The sequence below is a fragment of the Aspergillus terreus genome, genomic scaffold (genome assembly GCF_000149615.1).
Source record: "Aspergillus terreus NIH2624 scaffold_3 genomic scaffold, whole genome shotgun sequence".
Taxonomy (NCBI): Eukaryota; Fungi; Ascomycota; class Eurotiomycetes; order Eurotiales; family Aspergillaceae; genus Aspergillus; species Aspergillus terreus.
Window position 1 is genome coordinate 1645123 of NT_165926.1, and position 12879 is coordinate 1658001.

Consider the following 12879-nt stretch of genomic DNA (forward strand, 5'->3'; position numbering starts at 1 on the left):
AGTACAAAAACCACAAATCAAGAAGTGATAGCCTTCCTCTTGAGAACGCCAAGTTTCTCGAGTTTCACCCAAGCACGGTCCATATCTGAACCATCCTCAAGCGCCGGCCGTAAATCCAGTCCATCAAGAACCTTCACAGAACCTCCCGTACCGGCATAGAGCATAAGTTCGAAGATACTCCGCCGCAGACGAGTCGGCCGATCCAAATGAGCGAGATACTTCAGATCAGCCTGGATGTCCGCTGGGGGAAGAGTGTAGGGATCATTGATCTCAGTCTCATGCTCATCATCTACATCAGGCTCCTCCCCCTCAAAGATTGGCCGGTTGAGGTCATGGTCTTCATGTTGAAATTCCGCGAGGGCAGATGGAATATCCAGCCCGCTACCCTCTTGCACAGCGGGCTTCTCTGTCCTCGTTGACAGTTGCTTGGCACCACCTGTTCTCCCATTCCCTGTGACGGCAGGAGGATAAAACCTCACAGTAAGAGGGTTTCCTCTGACATCGACTTTGTGGAGCGAGCAGATTTTGTTCTTGTTTGTCCGCCCGATCACACTCAAAACCTGGCAGAGCCTTCTCATGCGGGAGATGCAATTTCCGGCGGCCGTCAAGCGAGAGAGGCAATTCATGCCCACCAGCTCGTTGATTCCCGTGAGAGAGTTAAAGTTGAGATTCAGAACTTTGACGTTTGGGAAGTTCAGTGCGAAATCGGCAGGCAGGGCTTGAATGTTACACGATGCAGCGTCCAATAGCTGCAAGCTCAAAAGAGGGGTTGATGGCGAGAGACTTTGCAGAGACAGACGGTTCGAGGACAGATACACTTTCCGAACATCCTTCACCAATCCGAGATCAATGTCAAAGAAACCGTTGTTGTTCTCAGCTGACATGGTCTGCTCTCTAGCCGAGAGGATCTCCAGGTTGCGGCACTGGTTGAGCCCAGATACTGTCGACAGATAATTTTGGTCCACGTAAAGTAATGTCAACGATGGGAAGACCCCGACATCCAAGTTGTAGAACTGGTTGTTTGAGAGCTTCAGGGACCGCAAATTGCTGAGTGGCGAAGCTAAATCGACAGTGCTAAGATGATTGGAGCTGAGATCGAGGGTCGTTAAAGCCGAAAGTGATTCGATGCTCCGAATCGACATTAATTGATTGTGGCTTAAGTCCAGTTCTTGCAGACGAGTCCTATAATAGCTCATGGTTAGGCAACGAAACTAGCCGGGAATGGGTCAATATCACTTACAGTTCTGCTCCCTCAAAATCCACCGCAGTCAAGTTGTTGTTTCCCAATTTCAGACTTAGAAGTCCGTCCAATCCAAAAACGCCATCGACATCGCGGATCTTGTTGTTACGGGCGTTGAGCTCTCTCAAGTGGATCAAGCCACTGAATCCATCCAGACTCTCTAGCTCATTTCCCGAAACGTTCAAGTACTGCAAGTTGACCAGGTGACCCCAAGATGTCAGGTTTGAAAGGAAGTTGTCCTGTATCTTCAAGGTTCTCAGAGTGGATGGAGCTCCACTCAATTGACCAATTTCGTTGAACGACACATCGAGATATTCCAGGCGAGGACAGAAATCGGAGAGCTTATGGAGGGTGATAAGACCTTTACGGCGGAGGACCAACCGTCGAACATGCTCCCAGTAAGGCTCAAATGGCTCCGCTTCAGTAATATGCTTCACGAGCTCCTCCGTTGCCAGCGCGAATGTTCCATGTACCTGACGCAAGGATGATGGATGGGTGCGCTGGGCCACGTAGCTCACCTCAAGCTGTAAGGGTTGGTCGATTTGGTCAACTGTAAAATCAGGTAGAGGACTGAGATGGAAGCTATTGTAGCTTGTGTCTTGGTCATTCCGGAGGAAAGCGAGCGACCCATCTGGGCCTTCCTTGCCGGGCGTAGACCAGGTATTTTCGGGATTTCTTCGAACCAGACTCAGGTTTTCGGCTGCTTCTTCGCTTGTCTCGTCAATTCTAGACATAGAGCGCTTGAGAAACGGTTGTTCACTCGTGTTGTTCAGGGAAGGACCAGACTCTTTCCCGTTCGCCCCTTCGTCTGTTTCGGCGTCTTGTCCGTTTCCAATCTTGTGAAGTTTAGCGGGGCTTTCGTTGTCGCTATATGCAACTTGTGAAACAAGTGGTGACGAAAAGCTGATGGTGACGACGCGAGCTTGCTTATTGCGCTCCTTTTGGAGCGATGGGGGTTTCGAAATCCGTCCTTCTTGCAGGTGAATCTCATGGCTGACTTCGCTCGAAGCATCTCGACTCCTACCTCCAGTGGAGTCTATGGATGTTGCCCCAGTTCCAGAGTTTGGGAAACTTGAGGTAGAGCGCGTCACTTTGGACTGTAGAGAACTAAAGATACCGGATTGGTCCCCGTCTTTGGTCTGCTGTCGAGGGCGCTCTTGACCAGGACCAGTGTTGATTGGGCTCGACGGAGCAGCATCATCAGAGAAGCCGGCGTCGCTAGTCCCTTCTCCAGAAAGAGAGGCCTGGATCCTCATCATCTCCTGGAGCTCGTCGACACTGAGGTCCGGAATATCCTGGAATGGATCATCCTCACTGTCGTCTCCTTTAGGCTTCTCAGGCGATTGTCTGGGCTTCTCTCTGACCCACTGCTTCTTGTACCGATCGTAGGTAAACCCATTGACCTGCTCAGGAATCAAATGGGAAACCAGGCCTGATGGCAAAACGCCCTTCGCATGGGAGCTGTGGGAGGATCCAGTGGGGATCGAACGGGTGCTGAAGCTCTTCGACGAGATATGCGTGTTGAGGAAGTCATTGTCATCGTCGAACGACTGGGTACCCAGCTTTCGCTTACGATGGTCCGCTAGAATCCCTTCCGCAGGGAGATTGACACTGAGTTCCAGATCGTCCTGTTCTTGAAACTTTTTCAGGTGGCTCAAGACGCGTGGGTTTGGTTCTTTGGGCTCTCGCAACTTTCGCATATCCACTCCATCGCGGCTTGGCGGTCGGGAAAATTCCTCCTGAGTAGACTCGTCTTCATAGTCTTCGCTCTCGCTTTTTGCGTCTGCTTCGGACTCGGTTTCTTCAACGTTCGGAAGGCCTCCAGTATTCCTCCCTTTGGACCGGATAATGTCCATAATCTTCGTGGCCTCGTTAAGAAAATCTTGTGTAGTAATAGAGCCCTTGCGAATCTCCTCATTGACACCAGTGACTCGGACCTTCGGGACGTTTGCGTCCGGCAGAGAATCTTCCCCGTCACCATGAGGCTCTGGTGGTGGTAAATGACGGGTTGGCGAGGATCTTTGCCTGGTTGAAGACCTTATCTGGCTGGGGGTTGGAGTTCTTGGTCGTTGGGTTGATTCCGGTGGGAGCAGGAGATCCCTGTCGTCGTACTTCAAGCCCTGCTGCATCAGGCTCTTCTGCAATAATGATAAATGGTCGCTTTGAGGGCCATATGGCTCCGCAGTTCCAAAACCACCTTCCTGGGAGCTCGCAGATGGCAAGACTGTTCTGCGACGTTTTGGAGTGGATTCCTTTGCAGGACTGTTGGAGGAGTGACCTGTACCCAGGCTTTGAGAAGCCATGCCTGCACTAGGCCTGAGGCGTGTGCTTGATTGAAAAGTTGACTGGGATGTTGAGTAAGAAGCTGATTTACTCAAAGCAGAATCTGCACTAAACTCTCGATGGGAGGTACGACGAAGATAGCGGCGACGTCGTGACGATGGACGGACCGCACTATCTTGAGCGTCGTGGTTTAGGAGCTTCGGTTCATACGGACTCGTGTCGGAGAAATCGAAATTATCAAGTTGCCCATCGCCAAACCTAGTAAGACGAGGATTGGCCGTGTTCCGGGATCGCGGCCGGTCATGTCTGTCATGCTTCGCACTGAGATGACCTCGGGACTCCCCTTTACGCCTAGCTTCCTCGGACGGGGAGACAGGTTCATCGTCTTCCGACACTCCTCCAAATGTCTCCTCAAATTGGCTCATGCGGCGCATTAGACGGTTGTTGGTAAATGTGTCATGATTTCCAAACAGTTTAAGGGGACTCCCTGAGGACGGCATGGCTTTTCTCTTGATTTCCTCCGCCTGGCCTGCGGTCGATGGTCTAGCATGTGCCGGCGAAGGCCGGGGAAACGAAGGCCGGTCGGTTGTAGGATTCGCGCGATTGTAGAAGGGAGGAGAGCTTCGGATTCTAGAGTTTGGGGGAAGGAACGGAGAAAGGCGTTGGGAAGGAAATGACGGTGGGTGTAGCCTTCTCCTTCGAAGGGAAGCTTCACTGAGATACTGCTCCCTGCTGAGGTTTTGTGGATAGTCCAATGTGCCTGTAGACAAATCTTGCGGTAGAGAGTGGCTTGTCACGTCGAAAAGGTCGTCGTCGGCCAAGGTATCGACAGCATAGTCGGTCGGTTGGTTTAGCAGAATGCTGTCACTCGCTCTTGAATCTGGGCGCTCCCACTCGGGCAATGAAAGCTTCTCCAATTTGCTCGTCACCTGCTTTAGAGCCGACTTTATAACTTCTGAGGTCGCATTGCCATCCACAGTGTTGGTTCGCGAAAATGTGATCGGCGTGATCCCTTCATTACGGAGGTCCTCCAAGCCACTGGCCGTCCTCATTTGCGAATCATCCTGCGACAGGTCACGGTCATCCGCGTCGCGCCCCTGGGATCTTTCTGCGCCCTTCTTTATAGCCAGAGTCCCCGTTGGTGATTCTGGAGGGGAGGCGGCCGGGCTTTCATTGTTATGGTGCGGATGCTTTGTTGTGTGCGGGTTTTGTTGTGAGAGGAAGGAATCATTATCGTCAGGGTGGTCGTTATCGTATGTTGGGCGCGTTTCCGACTTCGATTGGATCGTGTCATCAAAAGCCCACAGATCTTCTGTTTGTTTGAGTTTGGGGATCGCGTTGTTCTGCTGCTCGGCTGATCCGGGCGTGGGAGGTTTGAAGACACTCTCCAAGCCGATGGGCGCAAAAAGGTCGCGTTGCTCGCCGGGGGGTATCTCTCCCTGCACCAGCCGCTTGCGCCATTCGGGGGTCCCTTCGTTGTCGCGGTTCTTTTTGGGCCGTACCTGAACGGTACTCTGTTCTCCCGGTTGGCTCGACACATTGGACACCGACCGCAAAGGCGACCTGGTATCCATGGCCGGTTGTTTCCTGCGCGCAGAGGGAGGGGTGGGTTTCTTCTTGGAGGATTTGTCGGGGACGGGGGAGCGCAGCTTCGAGGGTGTCTTCGGGGTTCGGGGAGTCTTGGGAGTCGGCGGTTCTCTCTTGACGAAGTGACAGGGTCGAGAGACTTTTTTCTTGTCGAACGGGGAGGATGGCGAGGGTTCGACGGAGCGACGGGCGGGGACTGGAATGCGACTAGGCGAGTTCTGTTGAAGACTGGACCGACGCGAGTGACTGCTCTTGGATCGGGAAGGGACTGGGCTGGTGGGAGTTCCGGGTTGAGAAACCCAATCGTCGGAGAGACTGTCGAGCCATGGTTGGTTGCCCATGGTTTGTTTTCATCGGCGCGTATAGAGCACAAGACAAATCACAACAGTCTCCATCCACGGACCCGATCGACCGTCCACTGGAAGGATATATAAGGACCGAAATAAAGATGGCAGTGGTAATAATAACAATCACTATAAATATAAGTCATATCATTAAGGCCGATCCAGACACAAGGGGGAGCCCATGGAGCCTGTTTATATGCGGTTGTTATGATGATGCCGATGAAGCTGATGGTTTGCGCGCAGGTGGAACCAACCACCCGATCGATCTTAGATAATAAATTAACCAGGGTGGTCCGGGCAACCCCGCGGTTTGATTTTCTCCACGGTTGATAACTTGATATCAGGACGCTTGCATGTGCGAGAAATTGTTCCTTCTTCTTGAATCAGTCCGGGGTTTTCCTCCTGGTCCTCTAATATATGGCCCGAGTACTTTTGTCCCGCAGTACACACAGCCGTACCTTACATTCCCTTATTTGAGCCGGTTTCAAGACGCGTACTCCTTGCGTCCATCACAGGGCTAGTTTCACTTGACGAAACCCTTGAAGGTGAGATGAACTAATAGAGAGCTTGATAGGCTCATCATATGGAGCTGTTCTGAGGTGGCAGTCCGTCCGCTGGTCCACCGTCCAACGCACATAACCATGTTCGGTAGTATACACGGGCTTATCTTCACTCTTACTCCAGGCGGTGTAGAACTACAGGGATGACATGACTTATTCCCTGTTGTAAGAAGACTTCTCACCGAAGGACACTGCACCCACGTCCGACTTTGAAGGGAGAGCTATCTATATAACCCAAAATGGCAAGGGATGTGATGACATAATCCGTTGCCCGGGAAGCGGCGCCAAACACGCGTTAAGTGGTTTTCGTCTGGCGACTTCGGCTGCATTCACAGCCTCACCTTACCATGACGTCTCTCCAAAGCCCCTCCCGCATGACATGAGTCTCTCACGTCTGCAGGCTTCCTCTCAGTGACCCGGATGCAGCCAGTCCTCCACTGCTGCCCTCACCTTCGTCCCCTTTCCTCCGATCCATTCATGACGTCGCAGGCCGTTTCATCCTCATGCCGCCTGGTCGAGCGGTTTCCCCGCTTTCCCTGGAAACATATTCGCCTCCACCTTCAAACAATGACATCGACGAGATTGTCGGTTCCGATGAGGAGTTGGATAAGGCGGGTCGTGCAGCCCAGCGCCAGAGAATTCAGAAGCTTGCCGACGCCTACAATGAAGGAAAGCCGCTCTTTATTCTATCCGCCTCTCTGCGCGGCCCGTTCGACGACGGATGGGTAAATCCGTGGAAGAAGAATCGCAGGCGAAGGCCCGCAACGACACCTATTGTCGAACAGCCACACCACCAGAAAAGGAGCAATAGCCCCGTCGTCGAAGAGACCAACCCCCGCAAACGGAGACAACACCATGGTCCAGAGTCCCGCAATGCGAGACCTTCTCCCAGTCCAGCAAGGCGAACCGCCGAACATAGGAAGCCCCGTTTAGCAGGAGGTAGTAGCCCTCATATCAAGGCCCTGTCCGACAAACGTAGCCGAGCGTCGGTCTCGCCGCCTACAGCGAAGAGAACCCTGCCATGGATGCGGACGAAGGAGCCGAGTCCCCTTCAATACCAGCCAACTCCTGTCAAACATACAGGTGAAAGCTGGCTAAAGAAGGATCGAAAGAAAACGGGGTTTCAAACGATTGACCCGCCCACCTCCCCCACGACATCCATCTCCTCCCGTCATTTTGAGATGAGGAATCGCCCGACGAAGCTCACTCGCACCCAACACCAGCCGGAGGACGCTAATGATATGCATGAGGAGCTATTGTCGAGAGTTCGGGAAGGGGCGGCTACATCATCTCCCAGAAAGTTACCTGGGGTCCCGACTGGGAACAAAATTGCCAAAGGCACGAGCCCTAGGTCACACATAAGCGCAGGACAACATTCTTCTCCTTCGGGTTTATCAAAAGGCACCTTCAATGCGAACAATCCTGGGAACTCGCTCTATGTTTTGCCCTCACAATCACATTTACCAAAATTCGAATTCCGTCGGAAGTCCCGCGTACCTGCTAGTTCATCGCCTCAGAAACCATTTGTGATGAAGGATGGCAAGGACGAGTCCGGTGTGGACCCTACATTGGAAGACATGGAAGTCGAAACTCAACACGGCCTACAAGAAAAGTCTCAACTAGATCCGAATGCTCAGGAATCTGCCACCGTGGAGAACGACTCGCACACAGTTCAGAACACCTCGAAGTCAGACATGGGAAATTCTCGAGGAGACACCAACCCGACAGGAGCTCATATGAGCGAGAGAATGCCCTCTGCTCAACAAGTGAGCGGGGCTCCTACCATGACCGGCTACGTGACATCTTTACATTCAACGGCTGCCCCAAAAAGCAACGCGGATGAAGGTACGATGCCGGATCCCCAATTCTCAACACAGGCAGCCCTTCTTCTCGCACAGAGATCCTTTCAGGACGATCTCGAAAGCCCAGAACATGTTCTTGCAGCCTCCCAAGGTCAGACACACGCCTCTCCAGGCAAAGACCCAGCCCCCGGTGCAACCATCACACCATTCCGCCAGCTTGGCTTGTCTACCAGAACCAAAGAAACCGATCACTCCAAGGCACCAGACACTTCGCGAGATCAGATGCTGAGCACACAATATATGATCAATGCCGCCACCCCATTTGCATTTAGCACGGAAAAGAAGTCGACAGACAAGAATGACTACTGTCTGACATCACTGAAGAAACCCACAGGTAGAGGCAAACAAAAGGCTACTAGTTTCAATATTTCGACCCCATCTTTGGGGGGGAATGCTCCAGAGCCACTGAAATCTGGTATTGAAAGGGTTCCAGACTCGATGCCTCGGCGATCTCCTGAGGTGCAAGGATACGCTACTGAATCTCAGCCTAGTGCGTTGCCTATGACTTTGACAGGGACAACGCCCCCAACAGCTCAGGATGGCCAAGGCGGCTATCCTGGGGCAGACAGTTTCAATCTCACTCAGGCTATCGCGGAAGCTGGGAGCTGGCTTCAGCAAAGCTTTGATTTCACCAAGGATCTTCAGCAGCGCAAGGACAAATCCCAACCTCCCGCATCGCAAGATACCCGGCGATCAGCTTTTGGTTTGGACATTCCGGGGTAGTGGTGACCTCTCGACGTTTCAGTCTCATCCCTATTTTACTTACAGCAACGTGGGTAATGGCTGCAGGGCAGAAGCTGGTCTTCCCCTTGGGCCTTTAGCTTGGCAGATGTCTCGCAATATGTACATTGCGCGCATGTGATAGATACACATTCAGTGATACCTCAATATTGTACCTATAGATGTTTTATATATACTCTTCATATTCAGGCACCAGCAGATGTGACTTCCGAATACTCAGTAACAACCAGTTGGAATTCAAGAAGAGTTATAATAGAATCTACTAGTGTTTGTGGTCTCGTCTCTCGTCTCAGCCTAAATTTGATATCTTGAAGTTCCTGGAATAATGACGTTGGGGTCACCGCCGCAAGCGTCGGAGCTGCGGGACTAGCGCGGCGGAGCTTCGCGATATCCCCGACCTGGAGACCGCAGCGACTCCCACATCAACAGCTCTCTCACCTTGTTGCGATCAGTCCATGGCGCGCGCTACGTCCAAATGGCTCTGACATCAGTAAGTGCGGAATTAACTGTTTGGATCGCTTTGTCTGATGAACTCGATTAGTGGAAAGCTTTCAACTTCTTCGACGTCTCTCCTGTCAAGCTGCCGGAGGAGAGCTTATCGAAATTCAACGTATTCTTCTTCCCCGTTCCTCCGATCGACCCCTATGCTAATAATTCATATGGATGGAAATAGGCTGATGTCTCTTCTCTATGTACCGGCTCCGCCAACCTCTTCCTTGGAACGACTGACGGCTTCGTTCATATCATCTCCTCCGGGTTCAAGATCGTGCGATCGTTCAAAGCCTCCGATACCGGCTCCATCGTGCACGTCAAACAGATAGAAGGGAGCGCGTTTCTGGTGACAATATCGGAGGATCTTCTCAATGAACCCGTTCTGAAGGTTTGGGCGCTCGATACGACCGAGAAGAAGACCGGTGCCCCGCGCTGTCTGTCCACAACTTCGATCCAAAACGCGCGAAGACTGTTTCCCGTACGTACACTCTTTTCAAACACATACCATTCTTGGCTAAATTTTTTATTCTGCGGTTAGGTCACCGCATTCGGCGCCCTGCCCGATCTGTCTCAGGTAGCCGTTGGCTTCGGAAATGGCTCTGTCGCGGTCATCCGCGGAGACCTTATCCATGATCGCGGTGCGCGGCAACGCGTGGTGTTCGAGTCAGAAGAACCGGTAACCGGCCTGGAGATGCAAAGTGGATCAGCGGGCACTCTGTACATCTCGACAACGAACCGGATATTAGCACTGGCCATCTCGGGCCGAGTACAGGGCCAGCCTGCACGGGTTCTTGAGGATACAGGCTGTGCGGTGGGCTGCATGGCCTTGGATGATTTTACGGGCGATGTCCTTGTTGCCAGAGAGGATGCGATTTACACATATGGGCCGCACGGGCGTGGACCCAGTTATGCGTTCGAGAGCAACAAGAGCTCTCTCACTATATTCAAGGACTATATCGCCTTAGTATGTCCTCCGAAAGTGAGGTCTCCGAACGGTGGCTCGCTTGAAAACCTGCCGATTGACGGCATGTTTAATACGACCACATTTACGCTGCTGGACACGGACCTCAAGTTCATTGCTCACTCGGAGTCCGTGGCCTCCTCCGTGAAGCGGGTATTCATGGAGTGGGGGGATCTGTTTCTTCTGACGACAGACGGCAAGGTATGTGTGGGGTTAAAATTCTTGGATGATTGGCTGACCTTGCCAGATCTTTCGTTATCGTGAGAAGAGCCTACAGCAGAAATTGGAGATTCTGTATCAGCGGAACCTCTACATCCTAGCGATCAACCTGGCACAGAAGAAAGGCGTCGATACCCTGCAACAGAATGCGATTTACCGAAAGTATGGCGACTTCCTCTACCAGAAAGGAGATTACGACACAGCCATGCAGCAATACCTTCGGGCTATTGACAATACAGAACCTTCACAAATTATTCGCAAGGTTGGCGAGGCGACATATCGAACCAGTTCAAATGCGCTATGCTAACGGGAACAGTATCTCGACACGCAACGCATCCACAACCTGATTGAGTATCTCGAAGAACTGCACGATCACGACAAGGCTACGGTCGACCATACAACATTGCTTCTCAATTGCTACGCCAAGTTAAAAGATACGAGCAAGCTAGATGCGTTCATTAAGGCTCCTGGGGAGCTCAAGTTCGATCTGGAAACCGCCATCGCAATGTGTCGGCAAGGCGGGTACTACGAACAAGCTGCTTACCTGGCTACGAAATATGGCGAGAATGACATGGTCGTCGACATTCTCGTTGAGGATTCTAAGAAGTATGCGGAAGCGGTCGAGTATATCTGGAGACTGGACCCCGAACTGGTATGTGGATACTTCCTGGTTCATACGTATTGTGCTAAGTATCACAGGCCTACGATAACTTGATGAAATATGCTCGGGTCCTGCTGTCCAATTGTCCCCAGAAAACCACCGAGCTGTTCATTGAATATTACAAAGGACAGTACAAGCCTAGAACAGAGGTCGAATTACCGCCCGAGCCACAGACGCAGTCAGGCAGTAATTTGCAAAGTTTGGCGGCATTTCTCCCCCTTTCTCTCATTAATTCAAGTGCTGGAGCAAAGTCTGAGGCTGTCGAACCGCAGTCCACTCAGGAAGACAAAGTAGATCACGCCGTGTCCCAGTACCAGCCTCCGAAACCACGAACGGCATTCTCCGCATTTGTGGGTCATCCGCAAGAATTCATCACCTTTCTCGAGGCTCTCATCAATAAGGAGACGCTCAAAGAGGAGGACAAGGTGGATCTTTACACTACTCTGTTTGAGATGTATCTGGATGCATCTTCTCGGCAGAAAGACTCTGCTGAAAAACAAGAGTGGGAGAACAAAGCCAAAAAGCTCATCGAAGGAAAAGACGTATGTCAACCGTGGTTCATTCCATTTTTGCTAAACTAACGCCGGCTAGATCCCAATCTCCACTTCCAGCGTCCTCTTACTGTCGGATCTCTCGGGCTTCCGCGAGGGATCAACGCTCGTGCGGGAACAGGAAGGCCTCCGCTCAGATATCTTCCGCTCATTCACGTCTGCGAAAGATACTCGTGGAGCCATCAAGGCTTTGAAGAAGTATGGACCGGAAGAGCCGCAACTATATATTGACGCTTTAACGTACTTTGCTTCGAGCCCGGCGATCCTCGAAGAGGCGGGAGAAGAACTGGATGTTGTACTCAAACGGATCCACGACGACGGACTCATGTCTCCGCTCCAGGTCATTCAGGCACTGAGCAACAATGCGGTGGTGACAATGGGTAGAGTGAAGAAGTACTTGAGCGAGAACATTGAGCGGGAACGAAAGGAGATCTCATCGGTTGGTTTCTCCGGATGCTCCTAGAACCTCCTGGCCAAAGCTAACACCTTCCTAGAATCGGCGATTAATCAAGAGCTACAGCACAGAAACCGAAAAGAAGAGGCAGGAACTGGAACAGCTGGGAAGCAAGCCCGTCGTCTTCCAAGCTCGACGGTGTATGTCCTGCGGCGGAGCCCTCGACCTTCCTACAGTACATTTCCTGTGCAAGCATTCCTTCCACCAACGCTGCCTCAACAAAGTAGATGAGGACGCCGAATGTCCGGTCTGCGCCCCGGAGAACTCCACCATCAAGGCAATTCGACGGAGACAGGTGGAGTCAGCTGATCAGCACGAACTCTTCAAAGGCGAACTGCAGCGTTCGAAGGACCGCTTCGGCACGGTTAGTGAATTCTTCGGACGGGGTGTGATGCGGCCGCAGAGCACCATGGAATAATGACGCATGCAACTATTGATCATGATACCTCTGCCTTTTCTGTATTTGAATGATATTTCTTGCAATCTGCGATTATCCATACCCATTCAGTTGATGTTGATTGCCCTAGCCCATACTGTAGTCCTATCATCACGTGCCAGCGCGTCACCATCGCGTCCGATAAGATCCCCAACTCCAGTCCGATCTGCTATTCACAGCACACATAATCCCTATATTCTCCAACATATTCGTCCAACCAGTACAAATGACCTGGGATCGCGTGATCCAGGACTCCGACGACGAGGATGATCCGCTGGCCGCGGACTTTCCTCCCCCCGCGAGGCCGCAAGAACCACAACCAGCACGCGACAATGAAAACCCCGCGAACCAAGACGCAGTAGACGACGAATCCGCCGGCGCAAGCAACCAGATCGCAGTCAACTTTGACGAGTTCCTGCAGTCGCAGGAAGCGGCCCAGCCACGACTCACGTCATCGCAGCAGCGGAGGGAGGAGAGATGGATTCCCG

The 12879-nt window shown here is 52.1% G+C and overlaps 3 protein-coding genes across 3 annotated transcripts; 2 read left to right on the top strand and 1 right to left on the bottom strand.

Annotated features, from left to right (window-relative positions):
• Positions 1-17: 17 nt before the first annotated feature.
• Positions 18-5451, bottom strand: ATEG_02481 (uncharacterized protein; the record flags this gene model as incomplete). Its single annotated transcript, XM_001211659.1, has 2 exons — positions 18-1182; positions 1241-5451. The coding sequence occupies 2 exons, from the start codon at positions 5449-5451 to the stop codon at positions 18-20; spliced, it is 5376 nt and encodes a 1791-aa protein (XP_001211659.1).
• A 1066-nt stretch (positions 5452-6517) lies between these two features.
• Positions 6518-8502, top strand: ATEG_02482 (uncharacterized protein; the record flags this gene model as incomplete). Its single annotated transcript, XM_001211660.1, has 2 exons — positions 6518-8366; positions 8462-8502. 2 exons carry the CDS (start codon positions 6518-6520, stop codon positions 8500-8502), a joined length of 1890 nt encoding a protein of 629 aa, XP_001211660.1.
• A 590-nt stretch (positions 8503-9092) lies between these two features.
• Positions 9093-12373, top strand: ATEG_02483 (tethering complex subunit PEP5; the record flags this gene model as incomplete). Its single annotated transcript, XM_001211661.1, has 8 exons — positions 9093-9107; positions 9291-9587; positions 9648-10271; positions 10318-10551; positions 10606-10941; positions 10989-11492; positions 11542-11940; positions 11996-12373. The coding sequence occupies 8 exons, from the start codon at positions 9093-9095 to the stop codon at positions 12371-12373; spliced, it is 2787 nt and encodes a 928-aa protein (XP_001211661.1).
• Between the last annotated feature and the right edge of the window lie 506 nt (positions 12374-12879).